The 22,786-nt window shown below is 38.9% G+C and overlaps 1 protein-coding gene across 1 annotated transcript; it reads left to right on the top strand.

Moving 5' to 3' along the window:
- The first annotated feature begins 148 nt into the window (after positions 1-148).
- trappc14 (trafficking protein particle complex subunit 14) lies at positions 149-20,921 on the top strand. Its single transcript, XM_059354614.1, has 11 exons — positions 149-956; positions 4,040-4,123; positions 5,562-5,691; positions 8,173-8,259; positions 8,346-8,466; positions 12,038-12,185; positions 13,681-13,742; positions 13,892-14,064; positions 19,245-19,387; positions 19,497-19,669; positions 19,963-20,921. The coding sequence occupies exons 1-11, from the start codon at positions 531-533 to the stop codon at positions 20,129-20,131; spliced, it is 1,716 nt and encodes a 571-aa protein (XP_059210597.1). The 5' UTR covers positions 149-530; the 3' UTR covers positions 20,132-20,921.
- Positions 20,922-22,786: the final 1,865 nt, after the last annotated feature.

Here is a 22,786-nt window from a genome sequence, read left to right on the forward strand (position 1 = left end):
AATTTGTTGCTCAGTTTTTTTTTTTTTCTTCAACACATGAAGAAAAGAAGGTTTTTCAGGAAAAAAAATATCACACTGATGATGTATAGGTCTCAAAAACTTGTGTATCAAATATGATACACTTGGCTTTATAGGGTTAAGCAATGTATCAGTCAGTTATTGGTTTAGTCGTGCTGTCGCTTTGCTCAGTCCTTTTGTTGGTGAAAAGAAATTGCTGCTCGCCTCTGTGATTGATTAGTGTGGTCTGGAGAAAGCTCTGTTTCAATTAGCCGCCCTGTTACTTGTTTGTATGGTAAACTCTGGTAAACGGAAGCTCAACGGCGAAGATGAATATCAGTGGTTTAAACGGAGTTTTAATCCTATTATATGCAGTAGTGAAAGTATTAGACAGTTTTAGTTAGATATTTATTTTTTTAGCAGCTGACATACGGTGCTTTTACCGTACATGAAAACCCCGTGGCGCTTGAGTCCGGCTTTATTTACTCTGCAGCAGACAGGTAGCAGCATATGTTAGCTTCTCTATTATCGTGATGGAATCACAATGCGAGTATTCTATGTATTTTCCCGCCACTCCCATAACGGTTCTGTCCGACCCGGCGGAGTACGCACGTGTTCCGCGGCGAAAGCACGTCTACCTCGGGGAGGTCGTCCAGTTCCTGCTGGTCCTGCGGTCCCGGAGGGATGACAGCTCCGGGGTTTTATTACCGTGGAAGGAGCTGGCTGCTTCTCTGTCTGCTATGGCGAGCGTGTGCGTCGCCGAGAGCCGGCAGCAGAGACCCGGTGGCGAGTACCAGCCGGACATCCAGAGCACCTGCAGCGAGGACAGCGGGGAAGAGGAGCCCGGAGAGAGGGAGTGTGGAGGGGAAGGGACCCGGACTTTCACCCAGTGCAGCCCGCAGCTCATTCAGAACAGCTCGGCCAGTGATAGGCGACAGTGTGGGAGGGAACCGGTGAAGGTAAGGACAATGGAAGAAATACAATGGAAGGGGGTCCCCCCTTTATTATTCCTCAATATACTTACTATCTAATAATGTTTATATAAACTAAACCAGGGGTCTCAAACTCAAATTACCTGGGGGCCGCTGGAGGCAGTATCAAAATGACCAAAAAAAGACCCCAAATTGACAGAAAAAAATAATAAATTACTTATAAAAGACACAAAATGACCAAGAAAGACACAAATGACCAAAAAAGACACAAAATTACAAAAAAGACACAAAGTGATCCAAAAAAAGACACAAAGTGACCCAAAAAAAGACACAAAGTGACCCAAAAAAAGACACAAAATGACAGAAAAAGACACAAAATTACCAAAAAAAGACACAAAATGACAAAAAAAAGACACAAAATGACAAAAAAAAGACACAAAATGACAAAAAAAGACACAAAATGACCAAAAAGACTAAAACACATGAAATTACACTAAATTACTTAAAGAAGAAACAAAATGACCAAAAAAAGACACAGTTTTACCAAAAATTACATAAAATTATTTTTAAAAATACACAAAATAACCAAAAAAAAGACACAATGACCAAAAAAGACACAAAATTATTAAACAAAGACACAGAATTATTAAAATAGACACAAAATTATTAAAAAGACACAACATTATTTAAAAAAGACACAAAATTACCAACAAAAGACACAAAATTACCAAAAAATGTAATTAAAGGGACCTTCCACACATAACACGGTAAAGTGCCATTCATATAAAACTCAGATTAAACTTTCATATCAAGCTTGGGGCCACAAAATATCGTCACGAGGGCCACAAGTTTGAGACCCATGAACTAAACAGTTAGTAGCAATTGGATAACTTCAACTCAATGTTATCATCAGTACTCATTACACTGACCTATCTTTACTTAATAGGAAGTAACCTTCACCTATTTCCTGAGTTGAGGAGAAACCAAACCACAGTCATTTATATACTTCCTTTCTACACTGACCTTTATTCTTCGGTTTGATTCGATTGACTCCGAGACAAGCAGTCATTGTTGTGCCTGTTGCAATAAACGTTGAGCTCCAGATGTGTTCAGACTTGACAATGCACTTATGTCTCCAGGGGCTTTAAACCAGCTTCAGTAACCACCTGTCAGTGACAGCCAGCAGCAGCTTTCGACACATTGATTGTAAATGGCTGGGTACAGAACCTGTTTAAAACTTTAAGTAAAAGTTGGCACCAAATGCTTGTTTAAAGGCTTTCAAGGGTCACCTCTTTTATTTGGCATGCCAATGTTTTTAAATTGTCACTATTAATTGGCCTTTCATAATGTTTGTTTGTTAGTTTTTGCATGTTAATGTTGCCTGTTCTGCCTACCTGTCTTATTCTGAAGCTCATGTTGTTATAAATTCTCAACTCAACTCAACTTTATTTGTAAAGCACTTTAAAACAACAACAGCCGCAACAAAGTGCTGTACATAAACAAACAGAACAAGAGACAATAAAATAAATAAAACAGGAAATAAACACTAAAATAAATAGATTCATTGCTTTTTAAAAGACAATTTAAAAAACAATAAATAAAAGCAAACCATAAAACACTAAAAACAAGAGCAGAGTCTCATGCGTGGGTAAAAATGTGCTATTGAAATAAATTTGTCTTCACTTGACTAGACACAAATTTCCACATTTGATACAAATGACACCAGATTCACGTCCCTCACATGATGCTGTGTTGATCCAGACTCCCCACAGTAAACAGACACGGTGGTGTAGTGGTTAACAAGAGGGTCGCTGGTTCGACTCCGGCTTGCAGCTCTTCTGTGTAGTTTTCATGTTCTCCCTTTGCCAGTGTGGGTTCTCTCCAGGTCCTTCAGCTTCTTCACAAAGTCCAAAGACATGAAGCTTAGGTTTAAATCAAATCAAAATTACTTTATTTATCCCAGAGAGGAAATTCTGTTAGTCTGGTAGAATCTCTTGAAGAATGAGACAGCCTGATGGCTGTAGGAGCGAAAGATCTTTTCTATCTCTCCGTCCTTCAACGGGGAGAAAGGAGCCGTCCACTGCTGTTTTTTTGGTCCATAAAGGTTTTGTGTAGCAGATGATCTGGGTATTTCAAGATGGCATCGAACATGTTGACAGGTCATCTCTCCACCTCCTCAAATGTGTCCAACCTGGCTCCAACCACAGAAAGTGTTTTTTTTTTTTATTGCAAAGTGAGAGCAAATGTTCAGTCAAAGTCAAACATGACATGTCACAAGTAGTTTTATTAAAACCGTTTATTTAAGTGAAATATATACTGTTTAATAGGAGTACCTTTATTATTAAGTCAAAGCTCCATAAAGTGCTAAAATAAAAATAGCCTATGAAATAACATAGGCCAATCTTTTTCTGAAATAAATATATTTATTTGAGAAAAGAATAACGAACATTACAAAAGAACAAAATATGACGAACCCTAGTAAGGGCAATATGGTCTAATTCCATATCACATTTAAAAATATATCTATATATTTTTTATATCAATATATCGCCCAGCCCTAGCCAGAAATGCTTTTTAAGACAGTCAGTTATGATAGTATAAAACTGTAATTTTACACTGTAATTTCCCAGCTTGGGATAAATAAAGTCTATCTATCTATCTATCTATCTATCTATCTATCTATCTATCTATCTATCTATCTATCTATCTATCTATCTATCTATCTATCTATCTATCTATCTATCTATCTATCTATCTATCTATCTATCTATCTATCTATCTATCTATCTATCTATCTATCTATCTATCTATCTATCTAAAACAATCCGTAAAACAACCATTAGAGGTCCTTGAGCATACAGTCATAAAACAAATCTATGGCTGATCGGTTCAGTATTATGAGAGATTAGCTGCGGACAAACAGATATACACACACGCACAGTGAATCACATGTTCCTCTCCAGGCTTAGGTCTCATGATGACTGCAACTGTAGGCTGCCTGTTAATGATCTTCTTGCTTGTTGACGATCATTTTCTTGATTTATTCCACACACTTTCACCAAAAAAAAAAATGCTCTGCCTTTAATCTCTAGCTTCTTGTCCTCCTGCAGTCTGCTCTGGTGTTGGATGACCAGGTCATCTTCTGTCTCACTGTCTCTTTGGACAAGCTGCCAGTCAACACACTGAAAGCCAAGGTCAGACACATGCACATGCACACAAATGGAGTTAGATGATTAAACAGTACATACTATGAGATGATATAAATGTTTAAATGATCTCTTTCTGCTGTGGTAACTCTTCCTTTGATATCTGTGCTTGTGGGGGCGGTGTTGACACTGAGACACTGTTGAAAACCTCCGCAGCAGGAAGACAAAATGAATGTAAAGAGCAGAATGATTACCCAATCTTTTTTATTTTTGTTTTATTTGGAAAAAGCTTTTTGTTAAACCTTTGTCACATTCCAAAAGGTATTTTTCCTGTACAAGTTGGTAATTTGCTGTAGTAAGTGGTGCAGGGTGAAAGAAATGTTCTTAGTATGTAACAAAGTCACGGCTCATTGATGTTTTGCATGGCAGCAGGGTATTAAAGGAACACTCCACCGTTTTTTCATATTAAAACATGTTATTCGGTCAAGTAAGACGAGTTGATACAGATCTCTTGCGTCTCAATGCGTGCACTCAATCGCCCTGGCGCGCGGCGCCACTTGGCTAGCACTTAGCTTAGCCCAGTTCATTCATTAGGATCCAAACAGATGGACAGTTAGAAGCGACCAAACTCCTCCACGTTTTCCCTATTTAAATACAGCTACACGAGTAGTTAAACGACCAAGTATGGCGACACAAAATAAAACGTGGCGCTTTTCGAAGCGGATAAAAAGGAGAACTATAATGTATGGCGGAATAGCACTTGGGAGTTTTCCCATCATCACTCCTGAGGGAAGTGAGAGATGAGAGAGTGATGATATTACTGCGCCGAGTCGAAGTGCTCCCAAGTGCTATTCCGCCATACATTATAGTTCTCCTTTTTATCCGCTTCGAAATGCGCCACGTTTATTTTGTGTCGCCATACTTGGTCGTTTAACTACTCGTGTAGCTGTATTTAAATAGGGAAAACGTGGAGGAGTTTGGTCGCTTCTAACTGTCCATCTGTTTGGATCCTAATGAATGAACTGGGCTAAGCTAAGTGCTAGCCAAGTAGCTCCGCGCGCCAGGGCGATTGAGTGCACGCATTGAGACGCAAGAGGTCTGTATCAACTCGTCTTACTTGACCGAATAACATGTTTTAATATGAAAAAACGGTGGAGTGTTCCTTTAAACCTTTGTCACATTCCAAAAGGTATTTTTCCTGTACAAGTTGGTAATTTGCTGTAGTAAGTGGTGCACGGTGAAAGAAAAAAAACTGTTCTTAGTATGTAACAAAGTCACGGCTCATTGATGTTTTGCATGGCAGCAGGGTATTAAGTTCATACAGTGGCTGCTCCTGTGTGCTAAAAACAGTTTGTCTGAAGAGTTGCACGGAGAAAAACACATCTTTCTGTGACAGTCTTGACTGGCCGAGTGGGACTAGCAAGAGTGTGTCGTAGAAAGATTACCCAATCTTTAATATGCGTTATCTGCCTCTCTGTGATGTCAGATCATAGTGACTGTGTGGAGGCAGGAGGAGGAGAAGGCGGAGGTGAGGGAACATGGATACCTCACTCTCCTGCAGCTCAGGAGTCCAATACAAACCTTCAAACAGGACCTCAGCACCTTCAAGTCACAGGGTACACACACTCTGCTTCTCTTAACCCATTAAAGCCTGGAAAGCGTTTACGTTGTTTTGTAGTATTTGTATAAGCTCTCAAATACTTTTTGAATTTCATTTCTATCTGCTACAGAGGCTGAAAAATCTATTATTTAGTAGAAGAGTTCACACTTTTTTTTCCAGAATTTTTCCAGAATTTCCAGAAAATTAGAGGCTTATTTTAAAATCGCCCAGCGGTTTTCAGGCCTCAATGGGTTAACACCAGACATGGATATAACACAGTGCGGTCATTTGCTATATCATTGTTGACATATATTCATTTGAAAAATGTGCAAAAACAAACAATTAATGTTGAACCTAATAAACTTTTGTTGTAAATATACACTCATTCTGAATTTGATGCCAACGTGTTCCAAAAGTTTGGACAGGGTCATGTTTTGAAAGTGATATACTTTCCCATTCTTGCTTTATATAGTTTTAATTTGATCAACAGTTCATGGTCTCCATTGTTGTATGCTGTGCTTCATAATGCACCACATGTTAAACAGATCTGGAATGCAGGTGGGTCAGTCTAAAACCTGCACTGTTTTCCTCTGAAGCCGTGCTGCTGTAACATGTAGAATGTGTCTCCGCATTGTCGCGCTGAAATTAGCAGGGACTTTCTTGGAAAAGACATTTTCTGGGTGGCTGCATTTTTCTACGAAACCTGTTTGTACCTTCCTGTTTGTATTCACACATTTTTAAATTAAGAGAAGAAAATTGTAATTTAAGAGGGCAGTTTATATTTGAAACATGTAAAGTGAGAACGAATATAAAATACAGATGTGTTTCAGTTTTGGTGGTCAAACTGTGGACTTTATGATGGGTTGAAATTGTGTAGCTCTCTGTTGGGGTTCAAAAGAACTTTAAAATGTAAAATAATTATGATTATAATGTAAATGGATTTACATGTAAGACAATCAAGGATTATGAATTAGACTATAATGTAGATGTTTATTTATTGGTTCTTTCGAATTCCGATATTTGGGGTTTTTCCTCTGATTATTTAGGATAAGCAGGAATGAGCCATGTGCTTCAGCCTATTCCTTTTTTTTGTTTTTTAATTGTGATTAAAAAAATTATGATGTGCAGTATATAGCCGAAAAATGAAGATCATTCATTCATTAACCTCCTGAGACCCTGCGTCCTCATATGTGAACATTTCATTTTAGGTTTTATGGACCTTATACTTAATTCTGCTTAACTATAACATGTTGTCCTCAGTAGTACACACTCTTGAAAAAGCACAATACATCAATTAGTGTAAAAACAAGATGGCAGCACCTTGCTAGAGTCAATCAACAGCTTATCCATTGACAAAAGTGGACCAGGTACAAAATCTGATCACATTTATGGTTAGAACTTCTTCATTTGTGCTTAATAATGTTTGTAGCATGATATTCTGTGCAAGTTTGACTATTTTTAGCAATAGCAACAAGCTACGACTCTGCTAATCAGGAAGTACTCATTTGAGAACGAATAGACTTTTACTATCGTTCTTCCAAAGAGAGGGAGTAAATGTAAGGAAATAAAAGTTTTATACACTGGTGAATTAATTGTGTTATACAATAAAATTAACCAATTTTTTTTTTTTTTTTCAAAAACTACTTCCTGTTCAAAGACATTGCTTAGTTTTTGTACTTATGTCCTACAAATCCAAAATATCAAATATCTAGGAGAAACTAATAAAACATACCAAACAAAAGCTTGGGTCTCAGGAGGTTAATGATGCCTTCACAGATCTGACAGGTCCCCACGATGCCATGAACACTAACACACACTCATACCGTCACAGATGCTTTTGAACTTGATAACAATCACGATGGTCCTTTTCCCCTTTAACCCAGAGGACATGACGTCCATGATTTCCAATTATTTGAAATGTGGTCTTGTCAGACCACTTTGTGTCAGTCCGCCTCAGATGAGCTCGGGCCCAGAGAAGTTTGCTGTGTTTCTGGATATTGTTGATATCTGGCTTTTGATATAGTGTTTGTTTTCAGTCTTGCCTCTTACATGCAGAGCTTTCTCTGGAACCTCTGAATCATGTAATGATGTGTAAAATCCCTAAATTTCCTGGAATTGTGTGTTGAGAAACGTTGGTCTTAAGCTGTTGCATTATTTGCTTATGCAATTTTTTCACAAAGTGGTGAACCTCGCCCACCTCTACTTGTGAAGAGCTGAGCCTTTCCAGAATGCTGTTTGTTTACTTGAAGAATGTTTCAAACAGGTGCTAAAACATTCTCTGACTTTTGTTTCCACTGTCCCGACTTTTTTCCAATTTCAGAATGAGTGCATATTTACAACTAACGATAACGTTGATCAGTTTGAACATTGAACATGTTGTCTTTATTCTGTTTTCAATTGAATATACTGTATGTCAAAAATGATTCGGTAAACTCGTACAGCGTCCAAACTTTTTTTAGAATCTGGGTTGTAACTGTCGTGTCTGTCTCGTTACCAGTCAGCACCATCCTGGATGTTCTTCCTCCGCCCAGTGTTCAGTGTCAGCACATGGCTGTCTCAGGAAAACACCTGACTGTTCTCAAAGGTAGACCAGCAGCTCGCACTCAAAAACATAAATCTCCAAAGATATACTCTTTGATTTTTGCTAACTTTCCCTCCCTCTCTGCTCAGTGTTGAACTGCAGCTCTCAGGATGAGGTTTGTGTTAGAGATGTGAAGATCCTTCCTAATTATAACTCGTCCTATCTCCCCATGATGCCAGATGGTTCAGTCCTCATAGTCGACAATGTCTGGTAAGTACAAAACACATCTGTCTATAAGCAGGGGATGCGCTTAGGCTAAGTCAGCTATTCTCAACCTTGGGGTCGGGACCCCAATTGGGGTCGCGGGATGATTTCTGGGGGTCGCCAAATCATTTTGGAAGTCAGCTCTGTCTCCACCGTGTTAAAGGGTTCGTGTGTTAATGTGTTTTAGTCTTTTTGGTCATTTTGTGTCTTTTTTTGGTCAATTTGTGTCTTTTTTTTGTCATTTTGTGTCTTTTTTTGGTCAATTTGTGTCTTTTTTGGTCATTTTGTGTCTTTTTTGGCCATTTTGTGTCTTTTTTTTTGTCATTTTGTGTCTTTTTTTGGTCATTTTGTGTCTTTTTTGGTCATTTTGTTTCCTTGTTTTGGGTGATCTGAACTGTGCGTGTGAGATTGTGTCCAGCGAGCGGGGGTCGCGGACAAAATGTATGTTAAATTGGGAGTCGCGACTCATAAAGGTTGAGAACTACTGGTCTAAGTATACAAAAACAAATAAGCTGGGTTGAAAGTGAAAATACTCTGCATTATACTGAACTTTCTCACATCTCACCCTCACTGCAGTGCTGCAAACTACAGCCTATGCTGTTTCACTTTAAAGGAATATTTTGCGAGCCTACATTGGCATACAAACACAACATGTACAACACATTTGTGCTGCTCGTACAACGTAAGATGTTAACTTTGTTGTAAGCTAACCCACTAGCTAGCTAAAACGAGCCTGTGTCTTTTTCTTTTTCTTTATTAATCCCACAATGGGGAAATTCAACATCTGCATTTAACCCATTTAACCCATCCTTTTTTTTACACACAAGTGAACACACCATGCAAGGAGCAGTGGGCAGCATATAACTGCGCCTGGGGAGTGTGGCGGCCTTGCTAAAGGGCTCTTCAGTTGTTGAACAGTGGACTGGGATTTGAACCAGAAACATCTGGTTACAAGCCCGATTCCTGACATCTAGGCCAAGGACTGCCCAATCACATTGCAAATAAAATAAAATGAATTAAACACATTTTAGTTGGTCTTGTTGGTCAGATAACCCCGCCCCCAGCCCCTCACGTAAGTTGTTCGTGGTTCAAGACCAGTAAAGACCTGGTGCCGCTCTGAACCAGTTTTCCTGGCAGAGAGCTGATTCTTTGGCAGTCAAATGTGAGGAACAATTTCAACATTAGGCTCCGCTCCGGACCTGAAACTGCCTTGGTCGAAGAGGGATATTAGACATAATTTCTGAATGTCCCCAAACATAGTTTTCTGCATTAAATGTTCTGTGAAATAGGTTGTCATAATGGCACATATCTTGAAACATATGCAGAGATCCCAACATGTCAAGTGTCTGTGTGATGGGTTGATATCAGTCTCTTATCTGTAAAAAATCAGTCAAGCTCTAGCCATTACTCAACACCTGTTGTTTGAAAGGAGGTCTGAAAAACAGCTATATTGTTATCACCTTCATAGCAGCTACAATGGACTGGGAACCCTGAGCCATTTACAAAAAATAAATTTATAAATAGTGTCAAAACATCCTGGGAAACTTTCCAAACTGCCTACTGCAGCATAACCCACTTCCTCACTGTGTTATAGTTCTGAACTTGCCATGAGCATATTTAGTTGTTAATTTATTGATGACGGGGGGACTGGAGTTGCCTGGGTCCAGATCTCTGAATGCTTCCACTCCACTGAGCTGACTGATTTCATCAAGACATAAAACAGTAGTTTCTTGGTTAAAAACAAGTCAATCCAATGGCCATAGTGGGGAAACTAGCGATTAGGGCTGACGCCTTCTGGTGGCTTGGTCGATTGGTTGGTCAATTAAGCTTTGGTCCGATATAATTATGATCATTCTGCCTGTCAATTGTGTTACTTTCATCAGGCTGTGTCCACCAAAGCATTTTTCCAGCTAAAAACGTCAGTTGAGCAAGATTTCATTTGGCTTATATACTAAGGATTAATCAATCAGCGCCATTGGCCGTACTAGCGATGTTGTCAAACAGCACTGCAATTCCCAGAATTTATGTGAAGAGTTGTTATAAGGGCCACGGGGCAAAGCACCGAGCACTGGTCCCATACAGCAATAGCTGTAGGGACCAGTGTTCGGTGCGAAGCACTATTGTTATACTGTGGATTTTTTCTTCTTCCTCTTCAGGACGCAATTTCGTCCCGCTACAAATTATATATCAAAACGTGCGGTTTGATCGGGATCGGTGTGCTATTACTTTTCTCTACAGAATAAGAATTTTTCATGACGTAAGTCGCGAAGAACTGCCCAAAAGTTGCAATGAAATGAATGGCACGGCCTAAAAAAATTAGCAAAAAAGAACCAATCTATCAATCCCTGTTCAATGACCATGATCATTTTTGGAGAAATTCGGAGATTATAATGGGTGTGTATTGCACGGATTGTTGGTGTCACAGTGTGTGACATTCGCCAGAGTGTAGAGGGAGAGAAAAAATTGTCAAAAAATACATTTGAAAACTGCGCTCCAGGCCGCAAATTCCAATCTACAGAAATAATTTGTACATAGAAACGTAGGAAAATTAGTCTTCTCACTCACAATCCTCTGGTAAAGATATCAGAGTTATAGTTTGGGCGTAGGACGCAAAGATGCGCCACCAACACTCACCAACAGCCTCATTGGCTCCCATATTAAAAATTCAGGAAGATTTCTGAAAAAGGGAGATGTAACAGTTTTTTAAGATCGCTCTAACAAAGCTATTTTTTAATTTTTCTTAAAAAAAATGTAGACGTTCAGGTAGAACTCAGGACGCTCAAAGTGAAGTCGGATCAATGATAGGTATTATGGTTTTGCCAAAAATGCTTTCTGTTCGAGGCCATAAATTCCAGTCTGTCCACCTCTGGCTGCTGTCACTGTTCTGGAACACTGGCAGTTGGTGGCAGTTTATTCTGTTGATTGCTCTGCTCTGATTGCCTTTGATCCTTTGATGTGATTACAGTTATAGATACACGCACACACACACACATGCACATTGAACAGGGATTGATAAAAAACTATATGAACTATCGAAAGTGGATTAATACACCAATACACAAGACTTGTGTCTACTGTTTAAAGTTTAAATGGAGTCTTTCTTTAAATAGAGATGTTCTTTTTCGCTCATTTTTTTTCGGCCGTCCCATTCACTTCAATGCAAAATTTTGGGCAGTTTTTAGCTTACGTCGCGCACACTCCTCCAGATACACATGCTTCACACACGCACACACATACACACACACAGGTAACTTTATGCGATTTTCGTTACACACACACGCATTTTGAGGTTAAAGGGCATAGGTTGCTGTATAACTAAATACTTGAAAAGGAATGCTTGTTGGAGGTGTGCTCCTTGTATATAATATAGTATTTTAACATTACTAGTATTAATTGTTTGCAATCTCTGAAGAATCTCATATTAGTGTACACACACCGGCAGTAGCCCCCGTGGCCCTTTCAGAATTTCCCCAGAGGAAATTTTCTAGTTATATATAGAATTCAGTCTATTGTATGTGGTCAAACCAGTCCTTGAGTCTCCTAACAAACACTCCTTTGTTTCCACTTCCCACCAAAGCCACCAATCAGCTGAGGTCACCGTGGCTTCATTCTGCCGGATAGACAGCGGGTCATCACGTTTACCCAGCATGCTCAGCGCCCTGGAGGAACAGAACTTCCTGTTCCAGCTGCAGCTTCAAGACAAAGCAGAGGAGGACTCCAGTGAGGTGAGAAGACGTGATGCGGAGGCAGTTCAACTTTATTTAATCCCTCACTGAGGTCAACATCTATGTCACATGATAAAGTTTCCTCATCAATCAAAGGACATGTTGTGAATACAATGAGCCACAAACTGTAAATTATAATACACCAAGATCAAAGATTGAATGAAAGCTTCAGCATTATGACCAAATAAGCTTTGTGATCATGTGTCATAGTTCAGACCAGGGGTTTTATTTTGATCAAAGACTCTGCTCTTTTTCATTTGACTCTATTAAATAGCCAATGTAAACAGACTTTTATACAGTAAAGTAATTGGTAGCAGGTCTGTACGTACATTTAGATTTTCAGCAAAAGTCACAATTTAAACTGGACAATCACAAGATATCTGCCGTGTCAAGCAGATTATTACCTCCACCAAGGTGGTTTTACCGTTTCATTAAAAATGTGAGATTGGGCATTTGTGCTGTATTCATAGAATTGATGGGACAAATTGATCATATTTCTTTACTCACTTTACATTTCCTTTGCTATTTGTTGTCATGTCAATTCTGGAAACCGCTGTAAATGTGTTGTTTAAAGCTATGAGCTACTAAATACAACACATCTAGTGGTTCTAGGTCTATATATCATCGGGGTGGTGTATTATTGTCTTTTGGGACACAACAATGCTTAATGAAGGGGAACTTTATGCTCCTATAATAAACTTCAATATTTATATTTAATACCAAATTACCAAAAAGTAAATAAAAAATAAAAAAACTCAATTCATATATATATATATATATATATATATATATATATATATATATATATATATATATATATATATTAATGCCTGGTAAAACCACCAGGTACATTTGTTCGGACAAATGTAATCATAACAACAAAAATACATCATAAGAGTTTAATTTAAAAGCTACTATCTAGCTATTGGCCATGGTTTTCTTGATAATAACCAAAATCATTATCAAGAAAACCATTGAAAATGTCTTGATATCAGCTCTTACATTAAACTCTCATGATCTATTTTTGTTGCTATCATTATATTTGTCCAAACAAATGTACCTTTAGTTGTACCAGGCATTAAAATGAACAAGAAATTAGAGAAAACAAGGGTGTTCTAATAAGTTTTTTTTCCATTATTGTATATAAGTTTAAAGGTATATAAGGATAAGGCTGGCGTTATTCTTTATTATTATTCTTTTTTAAGTTGTCAACAAATCCCTAGAAAAGACAAAAACCAGCATTGTTGCTGTTACTCCCTGCTCCAAGTCCACTGGTTCCCACTGAAGAGGAAAATCTAACAAACATAAAATTACAGTTTTTAAAAAGGCTCATTCATTTCCTAAAAGCTGTCCACTGTATTTTTTAACAAACTTTACTTAAACATAAGGAAACGTGGTAATTTGGGGGACTAGTTTTAGCAGTGGATTAATCCATCTTTAGTGCTTTTAGTATTTTAAGATGTGTCCTAATACAGTTACTTTATATTTTCTGCAGGGGTTGGAAATCCCGTTGGTGGCTGTGTTACAATGGTACAATCCAACACTACCGTTAACAAGGTAACTGTTTCTCTTTAGTATTATTGGGTATTCTTATGAAATACCCAGAATGTTTATTCTAGCTGTGTTTTCCCCCATGACAAGTCAAATATCTGGTGTGTCTATTATATTAAATCAAATTAAATTAAATTAAATTTGCTTTCCTCCAGATACATCTCTAGTTGTTACTTGTTGCCCAGTATCCGATTGGATCGCCCCCGGCTGGTGATGACGGCTTCCTGTCCCAGTGCTGTCCGGCCCTTGGAGCACTTCTGGGTAAAATACACCCTGCTTAACAACTTGCAGGACTTCCTTGCCGTCCGTCTGATCTGGAATTCTGATGGTGAGCAGTAAGCTTTTGCATTACACGGTCTCACTTTCTACCTCGTACTTTATTATTGTGTAAAAATAACTCAGCTCAGTCCTTCCCTGCCCCCCTTAGACAACAACAGACCAACAATCAATGATCTATTAGGTTACGCTTCGGCTAGCTTGTCAAAACCGTTAGCTTGTTAGAGAACTTATGAAGCAGTATAGTTCATTATAGCATAACATTAGCTTTTTACTTCTGTCTGCTGCATTAACACTTGAAACATAATAAAAGTGGAGATTATTTTGGAAGATTATCCTGCTGAACAAAATGTGTAAGCATCAGAAACAGAGCTTATTTTCTGCAATGATCCAAAATCCAATGCAAAAATCCCATAGGAGAAATCCCAATAGACCCCATGGGCATGCTACTTCCATGTTGGCCAATAAACTGTATAAAAGAAGTGGATGCAGCCACCTGGCACCACCCACTGGTTTGTGGACTACCGTTTGGCATTTTGGCTGTTGCTAGAATGACTCATTAAATTTCCGAAGAACATGCTGAATATTTTATTCCCTATATCCTCCTTTGATAAACTGATGAACTGGGTAAACCCAGAATTACTTACTTCAGGGAACATCTCACTAAAGAGCTGACACGACTTGACAAACCAGTGTCTCCACATGGCTCTTAGACTTAGTCTAATCTTGTGCTGCTTCAGTTCAGTGAAACACGTCTGTTTGCACTTGTCCTCCCACCTTTCCTCTGTTTGCCCTGTGGTGGAAACACACAGAGGCAAAGCTTGAGCTCTCTTATTGCTACTTGCTTTATTATTTGCACTCTCCTGGAAATACAGTTATTCATCACTTATATTTCGGTACATTGGAAGTGGTACATTTTGATATGCAGCCAGCTGCTTCCAGCAGTGGGTGTGTTACCAACAGCTCAAAGTGCTTTGCTTTATAAAAACTAAAGAGCTAAGGAAAAAGTAAAGTCATTATTGATTCATGCAGTTACAGAAAGCTATTCATCACTGTGACATGCAGATCAAATTTTATTTACCGTACTCTGTGAAAGGGAAAAGTTGTGACTCATTTCTAAAGTGAACATGTTATCTATCACAGATAACTGTGCTGAGTGCTGTTATAAGGGCATATTCCAATCAGCATCACAAGCAGTGATTAAGTGGTCTACTTTTTTATTGCTATTTGTATGCCAGTTAGTTTTTTCTCAGTAATAAAGTTTGTTCACATGAATTGTGGCAGGCTCAAGTATTGACAGATGCCTGTAAAGATCAGACCGAAATTCAAGCTTCACTGCAGAGTAATTTTATGATATTGTTTCATACTTTACAAATGAGAGCAAAACAAGAAATCCAAATCTATTATAAATGAATTGTGATAAATTATTTAAATTCAACCTTTATAGCCTCTTGAGTGACTGATTCCTTTCTCAGGTCAGGTGATTCTACCTTCTTGATGGGATTGTAGTTGAGCATTAAAGGGACCCAGTGGTGTTGTAAGCCCAGGCTCAATAGATCAACAGCACATGTGTAAGGGAGGTACTTACTGTGAAAAGCTTAGCAAAATTATAGTTACAGTAAGCTTAAAATAGAAAAATAAGTGAAGCCTGCATTCTTTCTAATGGCCAGCAGGGGGCGACTCCACTGCTAAAAATAAGTCTGTTTGTATGTCCGTCAATGGGAAAACAGTTGCTATATTACCTGAGTAAATGTTCTTATAATGAGTTTATGGTCTCAATCGCTAGTTTCAAGTCTTTTTCAATACATCATGATGGTTATTTAGTAAATAATGGTCAATAATAAAGATGTAAAGCAGGGTATACTTTCTGGCAGGGTTATCTTGTGAATGACAGGTTTGTACCACAGTGCACTGTGCAGTGCAAAGTCCGGAAACTTTCCATGGGCAGTTATGCTGGGAAATTTTGGAAATATTTAAAATCGGAAACTTTCCATGGGAATTATGCGAATTTATGGGAATTAACTGGAAATTGGGGGTAATTAAAACAAACTGTATCATATCCAAACATAAATATAAACATTTTGTTTTGTCATAAGCAGACATCCATGCAAAAATAATACATTTACATTTACATTGCAACTGATTTATTTTTAAGTAGAACTTTATCAAGTTTGAAGTTTGAAACATGAATGTTGAGGTAAATATTACTCATCCCCCCCGACCCCACCCATTCAAAGTAAAATGCACCCACTGGAGTAAAACTAATAAACCTAATGTAATTCACTTGTAGTGTAAAAATCCTCTGTGTCATGCTGTCTGTATTGCTGCCTTGGTGTGAGGTAAAGGCGTGATCCAGCTGTGATCAAGGCTGGGTCAGAGTCCAGATGTGTAGTCAGCATGGAAACATTTTGTTGCGGCCTTCGAGATGTGTTTGCTGGGTGTGGCAGGGTAAAAGCCAGCTATGATGAAATCCAACAGTACAGCGAAGTGCAGCAATACTTCAGTGTTCAAACAGGCCTGATAGCTGTGTGGGTGGGTACTACAAGAGGACTGGAATAGAGATTAGCTAGACCCCTCCCTTCTATGTGCCAAATGTAAAATTGCTCAACATATTTGCATTATCATCATACTTTTTACTTCTTGGCACAAAAACAGAGGAGAATTCAAATTTCAGATTGCCTTTAAACTTTTGCTGTCACTTCATGAATGTTCCTACATAGCAGGTTGATATTGAAACAAAAATATTACAGGACAGGCAAAACTTATTTTAAATTACATTTTCAGGGATCAGATAAAAATTCAGAATGTTTACGTATTTTGATAGCATTATAAACATTTACTCCTTCGTATTCTGCTTCCCTTTTTGAGAAAATTCGGGATGGTTGGCAGCTGATATCTAGGGGGAGATAGCAGGTCAACAATAGATATCACACCGGAGTGGTTGTTATAGTCATAAATATGGATTAAAAAAGAATTTATTACATGATTACAGTGTTAAGGGCTTAGATCTTGACATCAGTATATGATGGCAATTTCCATGCTCTATTATGTCTCATTAGTTGTTGCAGCAATTTGGGGTTTGATTGCATTTGTCATACACATTTGGAGCTAAATTTAGATATTTTTTTTTTACTCAAGTATTGGCAGAAATTGTCAAAAATCTCTCTAAAGTACCACATCAAGACACCAAGACTTTTAGGAACACCACAGAAAAATCCATCATTTTATTTTGTATCAAAAACTCTCCACATTTTGGTGATTTCTATGAGAATTGCATTTAGGCGATTGGATGGCAAGCACTTCTGTTCTGGAAACTGCTAAGAAACCCAATTATTGTCAAAATATCTAGGAAAGCTACACATCCTCTGAATCAATATTAGAAAAGCTCTACACAATATCTTTAATCAACCAGTTTTTATCTTTATTGACTTTTCCATTCTCTCTCCCTCCTGTCCCCCACCACCTGTTCCATCCATCCATCCACTCTACCCATCCATCCATCCATCCACTCCATCCATCCATCCATCCATCCATCCATCCATCCATCCATCATCCATCGGTCCATCCATCCATCCATCCATCTGTCCACTTTTCCCATCCATCCATCCATCCATCCACTTTTCCCATCCATCCATCCATCTACTCTACCCATCCATCCATCCATCCACTTTTCCCATCCATCCATCCACTCTACCCATCCATCCAACCATCCATCCACTTTTCCCATCCATCCATCCATCCACTCTACCCATCCATCCATCCATCCATCCATCCACTCTTCCCATCCATCCATCCATCCATCCATCCATCCATCCATCCACTTTTCCCATCCATCCATCCACTCTACCCATCGTTCCATCCATCCATCCATCCACTCTTCCCATCCATCCATCCACTCTACCCATCCATCCATCCACTCTACCCATCCATCCATCCATCCATCCATCCATCCACTCTTCCCATCCATCCATCCATCCATCCATTCACTCTACCCATCCATCCATCCATCCATCCACTCTTCCCATCCATCGATCCATCCACTCTTCCCATCCATCCATCCATCCATCCACTCTACCCATCCATCCATCCATCCATCCATCCACTCTACCCGTCCGTCCATCCATCCATCCATCCACTCTACCCATCCATCCATCCATCCATCCACTCTTCCCATCCATCCATCCATCCATCCACTCTTCCCATCCATCCATCCACTCTACCCATCCATCCATCCATCCATCCACTCTTCCCATCCATCCATCCATCCATCCACTCTTCCCATCCATACATCCATCCATCCATCCATCCATCCATCCATCCATCCATCCATCCATCCATCCATCATCCATCCATCCATCCATCTGTCCACTTTTCCCATCCATCCATTCATCCATCCACTTTTCCCATCCATCCATCCATCTACTCTACCCATCCATCCATCCATCCACTTTTCCCATCCATCCATCCACTCTACCCATCCATCCAACCATCCATCCACTTTTCCCATCCATCCATCCATCCATCCATCCACTCTACCCATCCATCCATCCATCCATCCATCCACTCTTCCCATCCATCCATCCATCCATCCATCCATCCATCCACTTTTCCCATCCATCCATCCATCCACTCTACCCATCCATCCATCCACTCTACCCATCGATCCATCCATCCATCCACTCTTCCCATCCATCCATCCATCCATTCACTCTACCCATCCATCCATCCATCCATCCACTCTTCCCATCCATCGATCCATCCACTCTTCCCATCCATCCATCCATCCACTCTACCCATCCATCCATCCATCCATCCATCCATCCACTCTACCCGTCCGTCCATCCATCCATCCATCCACTCTACCCATCCATCCATCCATCCATCCACTCTTCCCATCCATCCATCCATCCATCCACTCTTCCCATCCATCCATCCACTCTACCCATCCATCCATCCATCCATCCATCCATCCATCCATCCATCCATCCACTCTTCCCATCCATCCATCCATCCATCCATCCACTCTTCCCATCCATACATCCATCCATCCATCCATCCATCCATCCACTCTTCCCATCCATCCATCCATCCATCCATCCACTCTTCCCATCCATCCATCCACTCTACCCATCCATCCATCCATCCATCCATCCACTCTTCCCATCCATCCATCCATCCATCCACTCTTCCCATCCATCCATCCATCCATCCATCCATCCATCCATCCATCAGCTGATAAAGGAGGCCAGCGGGACCACATTGCCCACCCGGCAGTGGTGTGCCAGTCTCCTCTCAACAACCTGGGGCAGTGTAGGAAGGGATCCACCCTCTCCTTCACTGTGGCCTTTCAGATCCTCAGGACTGGGCTCTTTGAGGTACTGCATGGTTCTTCTGACACATTAAAACAGCAATTGACAAAGTAAAAACCGCTACACACAGCAATACTCAAAGTGCTCTCCCGTTTCCTCTATGATAACGCTGCAGTTGAGCCAGCACATGAAACTGAAGCTCCAGTTCACGGCCTCGGTGTCCACTCCTCCTGTGGAGCCTCGGTCCTCCTCATCCAGCCCTGCAGTCAGGGAGCTGCTGGAGAGACACAGCCTGGGGCGATCGCAGAGCTTCTCCCACCAACAGCCGCTCAGGTCGCACCACGTCAGGTACGGACGATTTTAAAGTTTAAAGTTCCCTTACTGTTATCTACTTCAGTAGCTATCGAACCTTTTTGACCAAATGACCAAAAAAGACACAAATTGACCTCAAAATGATCAAAAAAAGACATAAAATGATCAAAAAAAGACATAAAATGACCAAAAAAAGACACAAAATGACAAAAAAAAGACACAAAATGACCAAAAAAGACACAAAATGACAAAAAAAAAGACACAAAATGACAGACTTTCTGCTTAAGACGTCAAGTCTGTCGTAACACCGTGTCTCTGCTTGGCTTCAGGTCAGGCAGTGTGATGGAGCATCGGGCCATCACCCCTCCCGTAGGACCTCCGGCGGGCAGAGGTCTGTACCTGCCCCCCGACCACAACCTCATTTCACTGGACAAGATAGCCAAGAGAGAATGTAAGGTGTTAGTGCTGGAACCAGTCCAAGAGGTGCACAGCAGGTGAGAAAATCATACGAGTATTTGGGTTTATTACATGATCTAATGTTCATTGATATACAAATCTCAGAAGTACAAAAGGAACAGGCCAGAGGTGCAACTTTTAAAGTGATCAGGTTCATTTAAAACCAATCCTGAAATTCACAAGCAGCCACTGGAGTAAAACTAAAAAACTTATATATATTCAGCCTCTGTCTGACACTCTGTTTTAAAGCCTGTTTTTGAAGCCCAGTCTGCTCTGTCGGGATGTAATGATACATTAAACTCACTAGTGTGATCAGGATGAGACACAAAATTATGAGTGAGAAAGGTTCCTTATCTTCTTAGACAAAAATCGACAAAATATACCTTCTCCAATCTTTTCTTCATCAAAAAAATCCTTTTTTATTTCAGGTAGGTTGTTATCTATGCAACACAAAGCATATTTTGAAATAAAATATCTTGTCTTAAATAACTAAAACACATTTAAACTGAATATAAAAACAAATCCCAAATCTAACAGATGTACAAAAAAAGGAAATCAAATAAACTAACTAAGGCTTTGCCTGTGATCCTTTCTTGGAATTAAATAAGTCATATCAGCATATCTGAATTTTCAGGCAGAAGCTGAGAAGCTATTGTCTCACAAAGTATCGTCACATCCCTACTGCTCTGATTGGCCAGTGTGTCCGGCTCTTCTGCATCCTTGCTCTCTGCACCATTATTGCAGCCGGGAAATTACCGTAATGTCGATGTTGCAGCCCTTTCGGCCTATATATAGTTTGATTGTGACATAAAAAGAAGTTCTGACGACTCGTTTAAAGTTACAGTTTGTGACTGTGTGCATTTCTCTAGGGACTGAGCTTTTTCATACGTTGTAATTTCACAGTATTTATAGAACACCTCGACCTGCTTTATGAAAATAAAATACATGGAAATCTCACTTTTTTACAATTTGACACATTTAAATTGATGGGAAACCTGATGAAAAACCAGGGAATGTAAGGATTTTGAACCTTATTCAGTTGAAATATAGTATATAACTGCGTTAGTATTTCATTTTAAGCCTAATGTATAAGATATGAAACCACAAAATGAGATAACCTTATGACTGTTGTCAAGTTAAAATGTATCAGCCTTTTGCGTGCTGTCAGAAGCTCATTGAAGCTGTGGTTATTGAATGCCATTGAATGTTTATTTTTCTTTGTTTAAGTGATGAAATGTTACAATGTTACCATTAGTCCAGCGGTGGAACAACAAATGATAGAGTGTCTGCAGATGATAAGTAGTTGTCATACAAAAATTTTAAAAATGCCTTTCGCAATTTCAGCTGATTCTGATTGTGGGTATGGCAGCAAAATGTTCCTTTAAACAACATTGACTGATTGATTGATTGTCTTTATTTCGAACATGCAAGCAAGTAAAAAAAACAACAAAAAGACAAGTTTAAATATTAATAGATGAATAAATAAAAAACAAAACAAAAAAGAAAAAAAAATTGAGAAAACAGACACTTTCTGCAAGCTCGAAAGGGAGTAGGAAGAAGTAAAAAAACGTATCGAGTCCTACCCCTTAACAGGTCTCTATATCTATATCCATATATATATATGAATAATCAATATAGTCACATACAAATATGAGACAGACATTCCTATTTGATAGGTTAAATCTACAGCCTCTTTAGTTTTCGTTGTACGGAAAATCAGCTTAGGTTTCATCATTAGTATTAGAAACAGTTCAGGCTTTACATTTCTGAGTCGGGGACATGCATTCAACTTTGTCTCATTTCCTTTAATGATCAAGGGTTTAGAAGAAAAACATGTCAAAGAAAGTTATTTAGAAAAACATGGTTTTCGAACAAGGCCCCAGTCCTGAAACATTGATTTATTTTATCCATAATGTTCTAAGTCAGGAATAAAATTGAATTTGAATATAACCTTTTGGAAATGTTTGATTTTCAACATAACCTGGTGTTTCATATACATTCGTGTAAACCAAAAAATTTTACACAAATTTAATATTTGAAAAGAAACAATCCTGTCGTCATATTTGTTGTCTCCTTTCGTCTCACACCAGACAAGCTAAGCTAGCTAATAGCTAGATACGTTCTCTGTTGATCCCTTATTCATGATCTAAGCATACAATCAAAGCTAATATAGCAGCTGGTAAAATAAAGTGTCAACATACATTGATTGATTGATTGAGAATTTATTTGAACACAAAATAAAAGATGAACATTTAAAAACAAACAAACAACAATAAATACAAGACAACAACACAAATGAAACCACAACAAGACTCAACACTTATTTGTGTTCAAAAGGAGTGGGAAGAAGCCAAAGCTTATTAAATCCCACCCCTTCTCCCTATGTTAATTTACTATATTCAGTTATATAACAATAATATTTATATATATGTATTTATAACACATAGTAATGTAGTTTATAAACTCATTATTACCATTATTAACACACATAACTTGTTATTAACTTACAAACACATAAGTACACATACACCCATGTAGTCATAATGAGACAACAATGAACAAACAAACAACAATAACACACAAAAAAGAAAAAATAGTAACACATTTAAAAAATAAAACGTCAACAATAACCACCTACTGTCATTTTACACACCCGTTTTCCTCCCTACATCGTGTGAAGACATGCTTTTTTATTGA

This window comes from Centropristis striata, chromosome 17 (assembly GCF_030273125.1).
Source record: "Centropristis striata isolate RG_2023a ecotype Rhode Island chromosome 17, C.striata_1.0, whole genome shotgun sequence".
Classification (NCBI taxonomy): Eukaryota; Metazoa; Chordata; class Actinopteri; order Perciformes; family Serranidae; genus Centropristis; species Centropristis striata.